Source organism: Cicer arietinum, chromosome 2 (genome assembly GCF_000331145.2).
Source record: "Cicer arietinum cultivar CDC Frontier isolate Library 1 chromosome 2, Cicar.CDCFrontier_v2.0, whole genome shotgun sequence".
Classification (NCBI taxonomy): Eukaryota; Viridiplantae; Streptophyta; class Magnoliopsida; order Fabales; family Fabaceae; genus Cicer; species Cicer arietinum.
Window position 1 is genome coordinate 36,998,036 of NC_021161.2, and position 18,614 is coordinate 37,016,649.

The 18,614-nt window shown below is 32.5% G+C and overlaps 1 protein-coding gene across 2 annotated transcripts; it reads left to right on the top strand.

The window, feature by feature from the left end:
* The first annotated feature begins 248 nt into the window (after positions 1 to 248).
* LOC101511184 (protein NUCLEOLAR FACTOR 1) lies at positions 249 to 17,626 on the top strand. 2 transcript variants are annotated; one of them, XM_004490414.4, is made up of 24 exons: positions 251 to 494; positions 679 to 758; positions 1,691 to 1,812; positions 2,459 to 2,639; positions 2,982 to 3,120; positions 4,185 to 4,308; positions 5,393 to 5,490; positions 5,568 to 5,684; positions 5,862 to 5,942; positions 6,454 to 6,638; positions 7,843 to 7,915; positions 10,590 to 10,649; positions 10,773 to 10,811; positions 10,906 to 10,994; positions 12,730 to 12,794; positions 13,258 to 13,304; positions 13,563 to 13,622; positions 15,266 to 15,337; positions 15,600 to 15,629; positions 15,734 to 15,828; positions 15,979 to 16,084; positions 16,216 to 16,278; positions 16,808 to 16,879; positions 17,072 to 17,626. In XM_004490414.4, the coding sequence occupies exons 2-24, from the start codon at positions 709 to 711 to the stop codon at positions 17,147 to 17,149; spliced, it is 2,046 nt and encodes a 681-aa protein (XP_004490471.1). In that variant the 5' UTR covers positions 251 to 494; positions 679 to 708; the 3' UTR covers positions 17,150 to 17,626. The 2 variants fall into 2 exon arrangements, 1 of the variants encoding a protein (XP_004490471.1); XR_012162025.1 differs by lacking the exons at positions 15,734 to 15,828; positions 16,808 to 16,879; positions 17,072 to 17,626 and having other exon boundaries at positions 249 to 494.
* The last annotated feature ends 988 nt before the right edge of the window (positions 17,627 to 18,614 follow it).

The following is an 18,614-nucleotide window of genomic DNA, read 5'->3' on the forward strand; positions in this document are numbered from 1 at the left end:
TATTTTAATTAATATTAATTAATTAAAAAATAAGTTGACAATTTTAAATAAAATTCAGAGTTAATCAAATCAAAATCAAAAGAAAGTAAAAAAATCTAAAATTAAAGATTAAAATTATAATTTTGAAACTATAAAAAATAGATTTTTAAAATTTGAAAGGCTAAAAATATATTTTTGATTTAATTTAATTTATAAATAAAATAACTAAAATGTCTTTATTAAAATTAAAAAATTACAATAATACCTAAAATCCTAAAATTTGTTTCTTTCTCCTCTTCCCCTCTCTCCCTCTTGACTGCTCGCTGCTGCTGCTCACTCACACACAATTCTAACCCTACTTTGTCTCGTTCTCTTTCACTCGCAACACAATCTCACGGCGGGCGGCACCGGCGACTACTACTTTCTCAACTCTCTAATTTCTTGTTCCAACAGTACTGGCAAGGCGGTGCTGGAATCCTACGTCGTGAGCTTGCTACCGGAAAACACCAACAGTGGTGAGTTTAGTGACTTGTTGAAACTGAATCCACATTTTAATTTAACTTCAGCTTTGGTTGCTGGTTGGGCCGGTTCTATATGAATTAGCCATTTTTGATCTTTCTGACCCAGTTCTTGACCCAATGTGGAGACAGGGTATGCTCGTTATGTATTTTCTAACTTCGTTGTTTTTTGTGTATGAAGAGAAAATCATCCAAACGGAACCCTAACATTATGAAGAAGGCTCGACATGCTCCTCCTACTTCTTCTTTTAACCTGAAAAGGTAATACTAATACTGATAATATTATTAAATTTTTATTAATTGATTAATAGTGGTTGATTTTATCATACTCTCATTGCGTTTTACAATTTATCAGTGTAAACGTTTTTCTTAATTATGAAAAAGTACACAAGAATGTGAATAAAATTCAAATGCTCCTATTTCGTGCTGAACCCTCTCTGGCTTTTTATATTATATTATATTATATAATAATAATATTAATAATAATAATAATAAAGCTTGACGTCAATTGTCCCGTAAATACAACTCATATATGATAGGACATTTAATTTGCTGGGGTGCGGGTTCAAATTTGGGATACCTCTCTTTCTCAACATTTAGTGTGTGTGAGTTTCGCCTCCAGATTCTTTAGAATAAAAAATGCTTGACGTTAATTCTATTTTATGTGTATTTGTGAACTTTGAGCTACACTTGTCTATGATTATTTACTACAAATAAACCATCAATTTAGTTCTTAAAGTATCATTCTCTCCAATTTGTCCTTCAACTATATTAATAGGCAGTCCTTAATGTATATAAAAGTCACTAATTTACTACCTGCCATTAAGATGTTAAGGACTAAAATGATAGATTTTCATATACTTGATGGACTAAGTTGACGGACTTCATATACTACAGATACTACTTATTATATTTGTAGACTTTAGGTACTAAATTGGGGAGAAAGTTATAGTTAAGGGATTAAATTGACTTAATTTAATACCTTGTTTAAATGACTTTTGCTAATTTTGGAATTGCATCTGCCTTCCATTTCTTGCGTTTTGCCGTGATGTTTTTGAAACTACAAATTGTAGCTTGAGACTTAATGCGCAATCAACAATTTCTCAAAGCAAATACAAACAGACACTTAACGTTTTATCATGCTCATATAATAACATTGTTTTGAAATTTGCATTGCTCTGCCCCCCTTTCAGGAAAAGGAAAGAAGGTAAAGATAACAAAAAAAAGAAAGAAGGAAGAAGGGAGGAGAAAGAGACAAAGGTTGACTTTATTAAATCTAAAAGCTTGCTAGAGGATGACCATGATGACCTAGAAGGTTTTGATTAAACATGTTTATAAATTACATGTTTACATGGAAGGAGGGAACTTTGATTTGTGTAGCAAAGTTTTACTTCTTAGGTTCACACGTTTCATTTGTGTTTTGTATGGCTTTATTATGGGGTTTGTGATCAGGTTCATGATTAGATGTTACATAAATAATAGAAGTCGCATGATTATGAATAAAAGCAGTGCGGTATAGACAAAGTTTGAGTAGCACCCATTTTAAAAATTATGGAAGAGTCAGGTCTTGGGCAGTTTGACGTATGTGGAGAAGACTCGTAGAAGCACCTGTAAAGAGAGAATACTAGATGGAGGATAGATAATTAGTTAGAGACAAAGGTTAAGGAAAACTGTAGGTCAATTCATTGAGAAATCCTTGGATTTAAGTGCTCTATTATTAGGCATAAGTTATCATCTAAGCATTAAGGCATATGTGATTTGTCTAGCTGATCTCACCTAGTGGGGAAAGGGTTTGGTGGATGTTGTTCGCCATCATAGAAGCAGAAGTCCAAGTAAAATCCTTTTGATATGCTGTGGTTAATGATTTGTCTGCTAAAGTCTTCCCTTATTTTCAATAGCATAAACTAATTATATAATGTGGAATGTCTTTTTGATGATTTTGTTGATTTTATTGTTCTTAGGGTTTGACGATGATTCTCCTAGAAGCAATGTTGTTGAAAGCTTGCAGCAAGATCTCGATGACAGTGATTCTGGATTAATAGAAGGTTCCGAGACTGAAGAGGATGCTGAGTTTTCTCATTCAGATGAAGAGGATATTAGGACAAATGGCAGAGCAACATCGGAGGATTCAGTGCATTTGAGGTTTGTTAACATTATTTCTGTTTTCTCTTTGGGTTAGAAAAGTTTTGATTTGAGAGAAGAACAAATTAAAGTTAGAGGAGGGGGTAGGGGAAGTTATCCTTGGAAATGTGAAACAGAGTTAAGTGGCTAATAAACCCTGCTTATTTTGTGCATTTTTTTTTATTCATTTTTCACAACTGATTTCCATGCTATTTTTTTTATAATATTTATGATTGTGTCCTCTCTTATATGTTCTGTAATGAATCTGAGTAATATTTTTGTATTACTTGATCATTATACAGAGCTCATCACAAATCTATATCCTTTTAGTTTGCTTAATCTGACAATGTTTTTTTCATTCAGCTCTTTTGATTTACATTTGCAACATAATTTATCAAAAGAAGAAATCGACAACCTAAAGAATTTGAAGTTCAGCTGGGGTGTACCAGTTATAGGTGTCCCAAAATGCAAATGGATAGGAACTGGCGAAAATATCTTGGAGGTATATATTGCTATTGGTATACCCAATATTTCATGTCTCTGTGGCCTCATTTTGAAAGTGAAAAATTTAGTAATTTTGTAAATTGTAACCACATGCCGATCAATTTTACTAATCATTAAGAAATGGGGAATGGTTATCCCGGACACACAGCAGTGCAGCTTCTTTTTTTCTCTTTACAATGATGCCTTAGAAAAGATAATGTAATGCGTTAGATGGGAAATTGCTAGAGGGTTATCATTTGTCTATGTTGTCCTTTACCCAAAGTTTTTTGAAGTAAATAGAACTAATTGTTGACTATCTGATTATATTCTGATAATTTTTTCGTGGGATAACTTTTAAGTTGATAATAATAAATTGAGTTTATGACATGTTGATTAGTTGTCCCTGTAGTCAAAATACACGATTTGTGATAGAACCCAGAATTTACAGAATGAGAATGGAATTTTATTGAATGAAAGTGATGAACATCAAGCTCTACAATGGTGAAATCAGCAAGAAAAAGAAAACGAGAGTTCCAAGAACTCCTACCAGAGCATAATCTGCTCCTAATCCAGAGAGAGACTCTCCTAACAATATCTTTCTCAATGATTTTCTAGCTACCCTTCCATCCCTCTTATAACAGAAATTCCCTACAAATCAGGGAGGATTCTAACTGACTGAATATTCCCTCCCTTTCTAACAGCTTCTAGAAGCTGTATGTGTGTGAATTGGGCCTAAGAATTGGGTCCTCAAACCCAATGGACCGTGGTGTCCTATCAGTTTGTTTAATATGTAATAGGCATTGTATGGCATAAGTCTGTCCTTTAATGTTAAATTTTTCCTTTTCCACCTAGTGGGAAAAAGGATTTGGTTGCTGGTTATTGTTTTTAATTTTTGCCCTGTCATTAACATTATGGCTTTGTTTAATTTTTTCCCTGTCATCTTGGCTTTGTTGAAATTTTATTTCATGCAATTTTTACACACCAAGAAAAGTCATAAACTTACATCAGATTATCAAAGATGTTCTTCCTTCAATTTTTCATGCGTTAAGTACATATTACATTCTTTGCTGCTTTCTTTTTTAGGATTTGAATATCAACTCCTGTGCTGGTCTGAAGGAAAAGTTATATGAGCATTGGATGGATGTCTCCAAAACATCTGGAGGCAAGGATATTAATTCACCTAAACAGCAGATGTTTTTTTCGCTTTGTAAGTTGATTTATAATGTATCAACTATGTTGTTAACTTTTAGTCATTTGCATGTAATCCTAACCACTGAATGGTTAACTGTTTCACATTAGTTTTCTTATATTTTTATCTTTAAATGATTGCTTCACTGAGGGTGCTTTTGAGATGAAGTTTCTTCTAATTTTTGGTAAACATTCAAATTTCTTCTCTTTGCTAAAAAAAAATCCGGTCTAGTAAGAGGAATGTGTTGTTGGTAAAAGGGAATAGCATAAAGCCAAACAAAGAAGCAAATAATTTTTCCATTTGTTGCGGTTTTATTTTATCCTGCATGATAAAAAACGAAAAGGGTAAAACCTTGTAGATGTTACAGTTTCACTACTGGAGATACTATCAAATTACTTTTAAAAGCTTTTTTGATGTTTCTGATTTTTTTATAAATATAGTTGTGTTTGTTCTCACTATGATTGTGTCCGAGGAGTGACAAAGGTGTGGTGAAGCGAAGAAAAAAAGTGTTTTAGGGGACACTTATATGAGATATCTACCACATGAGATATGAGTGTCGGAGTCTGATGCACGTTGGACATGGCAAAACCCAAAAGTGGCGGTGCTTCATAAGTGCTCATTCTTTAGCTAGCACCTTTAGGAGCTGATTTTAAAAGGTCTTCCAGCCATCTCAAGTTCCCATTAAGAATGTTTCCCTAAGTTAGGTATTATGTATGACGTTTTTCGAGATCAATGAGCCGAAGTATAACTCTTACCTCCAACCAAATTAATCAAAGAAACTTGATGCAAACACTTTTCACAAAAAGCCTGCTTTTAAATGCTACTTTACAGGTTTTAATGTTTATTTTTATTTAACTATCTATAAGTGTCTCTTCTGATTATAAATAATTAAATCGTTGAAATATTATTTGTATATTGTTTTTTTATTGTTTCAGCAAGACTCACTAAGTTGAGTTGGTGTTCCTTTTTATGCATTATTTTTTAGTGGTCTGCTGTTATAGGTGAATCAGGCATTATGGGCACCTGTGTACATCACATATTTTTATCTTTGATTTTTTGTAATCATTTTGTGGGCATTCACTTCATGTTGACTTGGTTCCAGGCAACAGTTACCGGGATATACTTCACTGTAACAAGAGACCATTTTATCTCAAAGGCCTTGAAGACACAAGCAATATGGATTCTTACATAATGCATTCAGTAAGCAATTTTTGATTTCATTCTATATGAAATATGGGGACTGTTTACATAACTGACTTAATAACTATTTTGTACAGCTCAATCATATATTCAGAACTAGAGACTGTGTGAAAAAGAACGATGCCAAACTGACTAGGCTTGAAGAGGGTGCTGATACCGATAGATTCCGAGATCAAGGTTTTACTCGTCCTAAGGTATTGGAGTCTTTTGTCTTGACTGTTTCCTTTTGATGGTTTTTTTTATAAATATTTTTTATAATTGAACTTTTCAATTGATATTCCCTTCAAATGAACTCTTAAGTAAAAGTTTTATGTAAGAAATGTGAACCGTAATTAATACTAATAGATATAATTTTCTGTTGTGTGATCCAGGTTTTAATTTTGTTGCCGTTGGCAAGTATTGTGTATCGTGTTGTAAAGAGGCTTATACATCTTACACCTTCAGCTTACAAGGTAACTTAGTCTTTTGTGTTTCAAATTTATTTTTGACGCAGTCAAGTGATAGAAACTGATATCCATGTAGAAAAATAGGAAAAGATTACAATATACAAGATTTATACAGATTTTCTTGCCAAAAGTTTTAATCCCAATTCCACAACGTGCCAATGTTGCGTTCTCTCAGCACTATCAAGTACACACACACAAGATTTACTATTTAATATTAGAAGCTATATAAATAAGGAAACTACAGAAACTAATAATATGCCTGCTATAAAAAGTATACGCCACTAAATGGATTATATTCTCTCTAAATAGGAGATGCTTTCTAACATTTTCTTGTTTTATTTACTTATGAATTTTCTGTCTCCTCTCTGTACATATTGGGTGTACCTTTTCTGTATCAATGGATTCAAAATAAAGCTCGTTAATACTTGTTAACATTATCCATCTTATTGTATTCCATTTCCAAGATCTAGATACAATATTTTAGTAGTCCTTGTGACATTTATGTTTGTTTTCTAAGGTCAATGTTGAGCATATGGATCGTTTTTCCACTAAATTTGGAGGTGAGGAACATCAAGACAACAAGGAAAATGGTCAGGAGTTTGAAAATGCAGACCCTCAGAAGTCATCCAAACCAAATGACTTTCAATTACTTTTTGGAGGCAATAATGAAGACGACTTTATGATCGGCATCAAATTTACTAGGTAATTACACTCATATAGTGGTTAACAATTTTTATTGTTTTCCGGTTTCCAAGACATATTTTGAAAGCTTGTAGAAGTCTCCCATCCCTTTTGTTGTTATAGTCATCATCCCTTTTATTTGTGGTTATTTTTTTCAATTTTTGAATGGATGATGGCGATTGTTGGTGTAAGCATAGTTCATTTTCCGAAGTCTAAATTATATCAGTTGATGATCTACTTTAATAACCTCTTTTGCAAGTTTTGGTCCTTTCAAATACATCATTTTTTGTTTTAGTCCCTCTAATTTTGTTTTGGTTTTTAGTCCTTGAAAATATACCACTTTTTGCTTTTGGTCTTTGTTGTTTAGTTATAGTCCCTGCAACATTTGTTCACATATGAATTGATCCCTAAAATATGTGTGAAATATTCATTTTAGTCCATATGTAGCTCATATTGGAGGGAAATTAAATGTTCTACTTATTATAAAGATCAATTCCAACATAATCAAATATTGCTGGACTAAAATAAAACAAGGACCAAAAGCAAAAAATGATATATTTGCGAGGAGGACTAAAAGAAAATCGCAGGGACTTAAAGCAAAAAATGGAATATTTGCAGAGACTAAAACATATTTAAACCTTTTAAATTTTGTAACTTCCATCGGTAGTGATGTTTGTAATATATGAAGACATGATATCTTGGATCATGCCATTCCAGAAGCTGCTTCAAAATCACACAGTATTGTGAAACTACAATACATTATTATGACATGATATCTTGAGGCACTGTCACATGCAAACTCTAAAGGCCTATTTTTTATTAATAAGTTTTTTGTTCTAATTTTATATACACACGTTTAGTTACAAAAAACGCCCCGTAGATTTCACTTTGTTTCGTACTTTAAAAGATTTGCTTAGGAAATAGTGAAACAACATTGTTTTGTTATTTCCTACAAAATATTTGAAAGCATAAAACAATATGAAAGCAAGGTGACTTTTTTAATTTAAAGTGAAATTAGAAAATGAGAACAAAAATTGTTCTGTCGATTGTGTTTTACTGACACAAGCCGGTCAGAAAATTCCCATCTTATATTTTTTCCCTCTCAAAAGTGCCATCTCAACGAATGGGAAGTTTATTTTTTCAAACTCTGTATTTGTTGCAACATAATGTAGTGCACATTGATTATCTTATTTTTAATCTAAGTTTTATGCTCTGTCTTGTGCAGGAAGACAATCAAGTTATTCAGTGATTTCCATACCTCAGACATTATTATTGCTTCATCACTTTGTTTGGTTAATGTAAGCCAATTGTTTTTCTTTTCCTTTTTAAATTTATTTAGTTTTTTAATTCATATTTGACAATTGATTAGAGTTTGTTAGTGTATAGGTCTAGCTTCTTTTTTATCTTGTGTATATGTGCATAGTCTACCTTATTGTGTACCAAGGTTAGTGACAGCTGTCACAAACTCTCAACTATCTCTTTGTGCTATAAATAGGTATTCTCAGCCTATTCTGTTCATAAAAACGTTGCACAGGTTAATCTCAGTTTATACCTTTTCTGTTTCTCTCTACTTCACTCTCTGAAGTATGAGTCCTAGATACAATTCTTACCAAGTTGTGCTTGATTCACCCAAGTTTTCCTTAGAAAAATATTGTTGATATCGAGTTGTTATAGAGGCCAATGCTGAATAGAAGCAATAGGGAAGAATAACTGGAGATATGCTTTTTTGGTCAAAATAGAGAAATTGTCATCATGATATAGGATGAAGATCTATGTGTAGCCTTTCGATGCCAAGTAGGCCTTGAGTGTATCAACTTTACCATCAGGTAAACTTTGATAGTGAAAATCCAACAACCTACAACAATTTTGCTTTGTGGAAGGGAAATGAGGTCTTTATGTATAGACTTAGATTATTAGGATTAGTTAATAATAGTTATTTGGTTATGAGGTTGTTAGGCCTCTTGTGTATAAATAGTGGGCTATGTAGTTAGTTTGCGACATCTTTGAATATTGTAAAGTTAGTTGAATAGAGTAGTGACTCTATTGTCAAGGGGAAACACTTGGAGGAGAGATGTTTTTTCATATTATTCCTTATCTTTTCTTAATGCAAGTGTTCTTCTTCTAATTCTTTTGGAATCCAATTCTTGGGTTCCCAACATTGAGTGCATACCTTTTTGAAGTGTAATTGAAAACATCAAGCTTGAGAGTCAATGGTGGAGGAGCCTCAACAATTGGATCCAGAAGAGAGTCATTCCCATCGCTAGAACGTAGGCGGTAAAGGTGGGTGTGATCAGCATTAACACATCTGGAAAGGACGTGTAAGAGGTAGCTTCTTTGGAACATGAGACAACTCTGGCGGGTGAAATTCAACAGGTACATAAGGTAGAGGAAATGGTAATGTAGGTGAGATGGTGAGAAACAGTTCTATGAAAAAATTGTTCTGAGTAGTTTTAATAAGGTATCTATTATTAGGTTCAGCTACCCCATTTTCTTGAGGGTCATGAGCACAAAGGTGTTTGATGAAGAATGTCATGAGAAGCCAAAATGTTTTGAATTTAGATAAATACTTGAGCATTATCACCATGTGAAGTGTAAATTGGAACACCAATTTGATGTTTTCTAAATGAAAGACTTGAAGATAGCTAGCAGCTTAGTCAATTTTCCATTTAAAATAACCAGCTATATGAAGAATAATCACAAAAAATGTGACAATATTTGGACCCTAGAGTGGACATAATTGACTTGGACCCAATAAATCCAACTGAACCATAGCAAAAGGAATGTAGCTTGACAAGGGCACAATTAGGAAAAAGAACTACAAATGTGTAGGTCAAATCACCAGTCAATACGTTGGCCGAGCTTGTGGCAATAGTCACACTTAGGATAAGAATTGTGTTATAGGGGTCAACTTCGATTACTGCTTTAAGACTAAGGCAGAGGAGTCATCAGGTACATGAGGCACATCTAGATCAGAAGATGATTTTCTTGCCACACGCACAAGATAGACCACGAAAAATTGAAAGTGGGTACAGTGGGAGAACTCTAAGTCTGATTACGAATCGCTCACTACTTTGTAGGTAATCCATAGAAGGCAAACAATATGAAAAAGGTCTATTGTTGCTCAATTTCCTTGACTTGGGTGGCAATCCTGGGAGAAGATTTCATTAAATCATGCACAGGACCATGAACTAAGCCTTTAAAACAAATTTACAAGTGATTGCCAGAAAGTTGTAGAGCAAGCTGGTTGAAAGTTGTAGAAAGGGCTGCTGGATATAAATGGTGGGTAGCCTGAAACGACAGGCTCTTGGTTCCATATTAAGTTTTTTATATTGGGCATAACTCATCCATACAAAACCAGTTTGTAAGGTGAGGTGTGTCTTTCTTTATAAATTCATTTAGACCTTTTTTAGAGGAGAAGAAATGACAAGATGGGAAAGCCCCTTTTTCGTTGTCGCTCAGAATTTTAGGGTGAAATGACTGAAACGTCCACAAAACACAGGGAATAACAATCATAAATTGAGGGAAAAAACTGCTTTTTTTGTTGGGTGAAATGATACAAATGTCTGAAAAATTCACAAGTTTACATGAACTTCACTGTAGCGCTATCTGACTTGACCGTTGTTGGTGGCGTTACTCCAAACTGCAACACAATTGGTTTCCCGTAGAGCCTAGGGGATACTGTTGACTACAAAGATCAATTTGTACAATCAAATCCCTCGATAATAGGGATAACATCAATCTCAAATCATATCCAAATCTATCCTATTTACTACAGAATATTTACAAAATATCATTACGGAGTTTCAAGTATCTCAACAATAACTTTGTCGTATATTTTGTCCGTCAGTATGAATTTAAATGGTTTTTGTTTATTACCAATCCTCTCAAGCTTATGCCATCTTGCTGAACTTTATTTTTATTTTTTTATTGTACTGTTTATATAAGCTAACATCAGATTGGTCTGAATGTTAGAAAATTGAAGAGGCAGGGAGAAATAAGGAAAAAGATGTAGATTTTCTTTCCTCCATAGAGGTGATTGCCCTACTTTTAATTGTTCTGTTATACTTAATACTATTTCTATCCGGACAGGCAGATACCCTGTATATGAATCATTTGGTATGTAGTTGACTAAAGTGTATGTTTTTCAATAAGCAGGTTTTGATTATTGATCATGCTGATGTAATAGCAATGCAGGTTTGTATTGTTTGTTTAAATTATTACAACAAACTGATTTTAGCCATGATTTGAACTACTGTATGAATTTTGTTTCTATGTTGAATCTTGTCAGAATTGGTCTCATGTGCATACTGTTATTGAACACCTGAACCGCTTACCATCTACACAGCCCAGAACAGATGTTATGCGCATTAGGCCATGGTATAATCTATATTTCGCTTTTCTTCATTGAAGCTGATTTTTCTTGTGTTCCCACTCTCTCTTTGATCAATATAAAATTTCTATGCTTGTTTTCCATTGTTGTTTTCATTTCTTTTATTCTGGCATAATGAAAAATTATTGTCACTTACCTAAATAGAGAGGCTATTTGTTTTTGTTTTCTGTTTTGAAAAAATAAAATAAAATTCATCCTATAAATAAAACAGAAAGTTAAAATAAGGGCGAGGGGTAAATAGAAAAGCTACTGTTGAAGTTATGGGTTTTAGATAAACGAAGGAGAAGAAAAAGAAGAAATATAATAATTATAGTGAAATATGCCTGATATTGATTTAATACAAAAGACTAAATCCTGATATTTATAGTGAAATCAAGAAAAAATCAATATAATATTGAAATCAAGACTAATACGTAGACTCAATTCTAAGTAAATGGGAAAATCAAGAAAAAATCATAACAGTAATAAGTAATATAATATTCTAACATTTAATCTAATCTTAAGAGTTAATTAAGATTATAAACTGATCCTAGTAAATAACTTAAAATACTCTAATATAATATCAAAGATATTATAAGATATTTTATAATATTCTAACAGTTACAATATGGGAGGAGGGCAATATATGCTTTTACACTGAAAATAAAAGAAAAGTTTTAGAATCGCTGTTATCAATCCCAAATAGTGGCCAACCCCTCAAAATGCTATAGCGAGACAGCAGGATAAGTGAACTTAAACACTATAGCATGTTCGTGTTGGCATACTGAGTGCTTGGATGTTCATCTTGTCCTCAAAAAGTTTTTTGCTTTTATTAGAACTGTTTTGCAACCCATGTCAGTAGTAAAACAAAAACTATTAGTGTGATATCTCAGTATTATTTCTTCCGGAGAGACAAGACTTGCACTCAGGCACTCGTCTACAAACAGGAAAGCTACAAATATGCATTATATATACCACTACAAGCCAAAAGAGCGCAATTGAGTTTAAATTGAAAAAATTATTTTTAGGTTAAAGCTGAGTAAGTAAGAAAGAATTCATGGCTTTTTTTCATGCATGCTATTTGTATATTCTATATTTCTATTTCTATTTAGTTGGACAATACCGAAGGACTGCCCTGCTTGTAATAGAACTCATTAGAGTATTTTAGTTTATCTCCCATGATCAGTTTTCATATTATTATCATGATTTATGTCTTGATATTTCTCTCTGTTTAGTCCTTTGTATCAAGTTTGTTGAAGTTGTGGGATTTTAGAAAAAATGAGGAGAGAAAATAATAAGGGTTTGAATATTATCGATAATAGCTTCATACTGATTTTATTACAAAAGACTCAATACCAATCTCTATTTATAGAGAAACATAGATTCAATCCTAAATCAGGAATAAATCATAATAATAATGAGATATTCTAAGATATCTCTATGATTATAAATTGATCACAGAAAATAAATCAAGATACTCTAATATAATATAAAATATATTTTAAGATATTTTCTAATATTCTAACAAAGTTTATTATCAATCATCTTACACAGTATTCCCATTTCTTATTTCTTGTTCTTCTGCTTTTATCAAATACTCATAACTTCAACACATTGTTTATGTGTTGCATGGACTGCATGGTACTCATATTGTTAGAGGTGATGGGGTCTGAAATGAGATATACATTCTGTTTTATCTACCCCAGAAATTTGAGATACGTAATTTTGTATTTTGTTGTTTAGGTATCTCGATGATCATGCAAAATTTTACAGACAAACAATAATTCTGGGTTTTTATTCCAATCCAGGTGATGAACCTTCCTTCTTGTAGCCCTTTTTTTAAGGAAACCATATATAGTCTGTTGTCCTGGACATGTGTCTTAACATTGTTCTTCCTCTTTATTCTTTTTAATAAATGGGGCAGATGTTAGTATTGTAGGCTTGAAGAATGAATATTTTTTTGCTATACATGGTGATCCATCCTGCCTTGCTGAGATGGTTTTCATCTATTTGAATTTACACTACAATCATCATGATAGTCTATCTCCAATTATACATTTGGCTAGAGAAAACATTTTATTTTTATTTTAGGTTTTCACTTTTGATTACAAAATTTCCAACTTGAGGGAGGATTATTGGATAACCTGTGGTTTACTTAACCAAGGTTATATGGAAATTGATTTATTACTAGTCGTTGCTATTGAGTCTTTTTTAACTTGCATTATGGAATTATGCCTGACATATTATAACCCCCGCATTTCTGTCTTGTAGAGATAAACGCATCATTCAATCATCAGTGTTCTAATTATGAGGGGAAGGTATGTAGCATATTTGCACTTGCTATCCGTTTTCATGGTGTCGAGGTTGCAATCCAGGATGACTTAGAAATATGTCATGGCTTAGAAGTTCTCACTACATCAAAATCTCAATTTTTTCCTGCTCTTTTGTATTTGTTATTCTTATATATACTACTCAACTCAAGGGCATAATTGATATGGCTCGTTATGCATAGAACATTGCAATGAAGTGTTTGGTTCTGAAGCAATAATACCAATTAAAATAATTGTTATTCACAGGTGAAGCTGATGTGTGAATATAAAGGTGTTCTACACAAGGTGCTCCCTGAAATTCGTCAGGTATGCATTCTCAAAATTGCTTGCTATTTGTGAAAGTCGTGTGCATTTGGTGCTTATATGCTGTTGTGATGCACTGAAGTTCTATTTGATGCATGCTAGGTCGCGAATTAGGTCTAGGTGCATTTTGATTATCTAGTTGGCAATGTTATTGCTCCTCAATTTCCTTGGATCTTATGTGATATTGAAATGGTATTTCAATTTATTATTATTCAATAGTACATTAAAAACACAGTCATTAGTGGTTTTTGGTCTGACTCAACCCAACAAGCTAGCTTAAGAGGTGTGGATTTCTTGAAAATCACAAGTATATTATTCTGTTGTTGTTCATGAATTGATACACACACCTCATGAATCTATTCAAAGGCTTGTGAATCAGTTCATGGCCCTCTTGAATTGGTTTACGTGGGAAAAAATCTCCAAAAACGCCTTTCCTTACGCACTTAGGTACAAACTACCCTTTTCTGAAGCAATGCCAGGCTAAAAATACACGTAAGCACTTATGCAGACACATAACTAGCCAAGGATTACAAGGTATATATTAATCAAATCACTCAGTCAACTAAAGTATAATATTGAAAATTGGGGTGATATAGTTTCAACACCCTTTTGCCTAGGACTGGCATTTAGACAGTGGACAAATACGAGTGGCCTCGTAACAAATCTATTATAAGCTCTGATACCATATTTGAATTTGGGCTTTACGCCTCATGTAGCCCCAAAAGCTAGCTCAAGAGATGAGGATTGGCCAAGTCTTGTAAGGGCTATTTTGACCATGTCTCAAATTGGTGTGTCTCTCTTGCGTCCCAATCTGGGGTGTGAACAAATGTGGGTGGTCCAATAATCACGGGTTCTCATGACTAGGATTGGGAATCTAGAGTAAGGAGGACAGCTGGACGTGGGAGGAGGGTGCTGTTGTTTAAAGTTGCTTCACAGGGAGTGTACCAGACATGTAGTAACAACCACATTCAAATGGAGGTAGCTGGGTTGAATGGCAGTGGTGGCAGGGGTTCATGTTGCTGGGAGAGGTTTTTGTTTTCTTTGATACAGCTGGGATAAGTTTTGGGAGAAAAGATAATGGGGTAAATATTATGATTTCAAAACAATAGGGGATTAAAATAATTTTAGATTTTCTATAGTATCCCTTTGTATTGTGCACCACCCTAAACCATCTATTATGGTGTTCCGCAGTAGACAATGCCCATGGAGGATAAATAATCCTAAACTTATAGAGTAAAGATTCTTTCTGTTAAATTGCACATAAATTTTAATTTTATTGCATATTGTTTATGATATGCATGTTTTATTTGTATTCAGTTTATCGGGTTCTGTCGAGGGTGCTCCCAAAATCTTTACAAGCCCAGGGGATATTTATTGGATTGTTGCTTGTAGTTAAGCCTAGCATATAGCTGGATTATGATTGTGTTTTTTGCAAATCGTGTTAAGTAATGCTATGGAGGTTGAATATTCATTCTTGTCCTGATTAATTAGTTTAATACACTAACGCTCCTTTATTATTGAGTTCAGGCTTTTTTTTCTTTCTTTCTCCTGTTTTATCAATATTTATTCACATATACCTCTGTAGGCTTGTTCCTTACTCTTTATTCTATTCAGCTAATACTTATTCTAAATATTGAATTCTGTAGATTTATGAACGGTTTAATATAGACTCAATTGTAGATGCTGATGATGCCCGTTTTGATTATTTTGTTAAAAAGGTATGTATTCTAGAATTGTGGTTTTGAAAATCTATTGTTGAGTTCAAGTAATTTTAGTTGTCCATTCTTTTTTTCTATCAATTTGCAGTCATTATTAGTTTTTGTTGTGTAATTTGGCTCAAGTCTGATGCAATTAGACATAGTTTGCAACATTTTAGACGGAAAATCCGTTATTGATAATGTGAATTATATCGTATGAATTGTTAGTTATATTTCTGACATATTAAATCATATTGAGGCATTATGTGAATCATTCTTGCAGGTTTTCCCAAGAATAAAAGATTCTGATCAGGTGAAGTTCTTAATAAACTTTCGTTTATTTCCCAGCGTGTATGTTTGTTTTGATTTGAATTTATAAACAGATAATTATACTTTTAATGGAAACTTTTGATGCAGGGAGGGATTATGCTATTTACCAGTTCTTACTTCGAATTTATTCGAATCCGAAACTTTTTAAAGTCACAAAGTGCCTCCTTTTGCCTGCTTGGAGAGTAAGGAGCCATTTCCATTCTTGTGCCATCATAGCATGAATTTATCAGTTTGATTTTTATTTGATCATAACTTCAAAATGCATTTTTTATCTTCTTAAAATGTAGCTCTCATGTTCCATTGTGATTTATGTGTGGGTTTTTTTAATTTAGGTATACAAGCCAACGTGATATTTCTCGTGCACGTCTTTGGTTCTATGAAGGGAAAAGAAAAATTATGCTTTACACAGAGAGGTCTCATTTTTACCACAGATATAAGGTTGTGCACGGAGAAATAGATTTTCTCCTCCCTTTCTTTCATGTAGTTATTTTCTTTAGTATTTAAAAGTGGTATGTTTTGGCAGTTTTGAAATTATTTTTATATGCTCTTATTTTCCTCTTACTCAACAGATTCGAGGTGTTCAGAATTTGATCATTTATTCGCTCCCAGAGAGGAAGGAGATTTACCCTGAGGTAAGCATGCTTGTAAATAAAGTAGTATATTTCTCTCTGTCTCTCTCAAGTCTCAACAATTCACCGAGGAAGTAGTATAAAATAGATGTGTAGTAGGAATCCTTCAAGCTAAAAGTAAAATTTGAGGAAAGAATAAAAATGTATATCAAAAGAGTAATCTTGTTCTTTTGCATGAAAAACACTAAAAACCTGTGCTCAAGGACCCACGATGAAGCTAAGAAGACAAGCCGTCACATAAATTGTTTAGAGGAAGAATTTCATGTCTGAAAGTTTTGGAATTATATCCCAGTCAAATTTATTGGTCTGCGCTAACATAGCATAGTCAAGAAGCTCTTTATCATTCTTTTGAATCTGTTTCTGTAGCCTGTGAATGAAGAATATTTAGTTCATGGCTTATTTTGTCTGCTGATATAAATTTGCATTAGATTTGATTCTCATTTTGTCTTTATGAATGACACTGAAGTGAAAAACACAATCTAAAATCTCAAGTCTTGTTCTTTTCACCGAGATCCCTCTTTTCCATTTACAGATTGTAAATGTGCTTGATGGGTCTGACAACATGGCATGCACCGTCCTTTTTTCGTGCCTCGACAAGTTTCGGGTAATGCCTCACTCTCTTTAATGTCACTTTAGTATTATGCCACTTGATGGATTCAATAGTAGCTTTTGCAGTGCTTGGTAATAAAATTTATGTAGCAAGTCTGATAATATTATTTTACTTGTGATTTTCTTCCCTTATTATTTTTGACCGAATTGTTTTTATGTCCTTTTTCATTTTGGGACTACATTATAGCTGGAAAGAGTTGTTGGAACTACTCCGGCACAAAGGATGTTAGCTGCAGAGAACCGTGTTTTTGTTTTTTCCGATTAGAGTTCGGCTGTACTCCAAGGCTGTAACAATGCTAAGTAACCTGAGTGTGTGTCGTGGTTTTATGTCTTTGAAACCAAGAGGCTCTTGAAATTGGTTTCGACGGGAGGATGAAGTCAATTTGGTTTTTTTTGAGGATGCTTGAATGAAGAATGAAATGGTACTGACTCTTGCTGAACAAAAATCATGGAGGATAACTTTTCCCTTGGGAGTTTTTTTTTCTTATCCCCCTTGGTTTATTCAGTTTTATGTAACAATAGAATTGTGAAAGGGACAATAATTTAGAATTGGCAGGGTAAACTCTGAGAATAATACATTGGGAGTTCAATACACAAGCGGGGGTGTTAGATTAGATGACAGAATAGCTTGGTATAAAATATTTATTTCTACAGAAAAAAAATATTTATTTCTAGAAATTTATTATTATTGTAATGAATGAAATGAATTATTGGTCTGTATTTTTATTGATTTATTTTGACAGATCTTTATTTTTATTTGAAGAGCTACATAAGTATTCTTCCACATTTGAAATTTTAAATGGAAAAGAAATATCCTAACTAAAATATCTCGATAATTCTATATGAAAATTAATCCATTTGTAGGATCAAATATACTTGTTAGTGGTGTATCTTGGTATTTGAAATATATCTTAACGAGTGTTTTGATGATTTAATGGATTAGAGATGTTTACTCTGTGATAGTCTTAAAAATAATATTTTAATATACATTTTAAATTTTATATCAGATATATATTTTTTCAAAACTTTTTTTTTTCTTGTAAATCATTTTGTATGGAGTATAATCAATAAAATAAAGTTTCTAATTTATGTTCCCTGTGGCAATTGAATGTTAGCAAGTGCTTTAGTGTGTCAAACAATATATGGTTCATCATTGATACATGTTTAAAAATTAGTTGAAATTCTAACAATAATCTATGATATTTTATAGAAGTAAAAACTTATGGTATATCTCATATTTATGATGATTGAGATGATAATTTAATTGATGTTGAGACCATTTATTTAAATACGCTTTAAAATTTCCTTTGTTTGATATTGAATAAATGAATCATGCATGAATACATAAAATTCCTTACTACAACAAATTCAATCCATTATTTATATTATGATATTTTTTAATTAGTATTATAATGTTCTTTTATTTATATCTTAGAACTTCCTAACTAGAGATATACACACAACAACCAATCAATCAGAATGATGACGCTCAAATATTAGAGATTCTATATCTACAACTTCATTAATGTGTGTATGTACTAGTGTTTGACTCAGAAATATTATTGGATCACATCTTTAAATAACATTTTAACTTATATAAATTTTATAAAATTTACTATTAGATTAAAAATATATGTCATATAAATTATTTATATAAAATTTTACAAAAAATCTAAAATTATTTAATATGTTATTAAATCTAAGGATAAGGTCATTAAAACAACTGTTTT

What these genes read in the sequence shown, in the direction of transcription:
- LOC101511184 (XM_004490414.4), top strand. Translation starts at nt 709, where the DNA reads ATGAAGAAGGCTCGACATGCTCCTCCTACTTCTTCTTTTAACCTGAAA. An exon ending in CATCACTTTGTTTGGTTAAT is followed by an intron (nt 7,916 to 10,589) that starts GTAAGCCAATTG and finishes TCTGAATGTTAG; the next exon opens with AAAATTGAAGAGGCAGGGAG. An exon ending in TGCTCCCTGAAATTCGTCAG is followed by an intron (nt 13,623 to 15,265) that starts GTATGCATTCTC and finishes TGAATTCTGTAG; the next exon opens with ATTTATGAACGGTTTAATAT.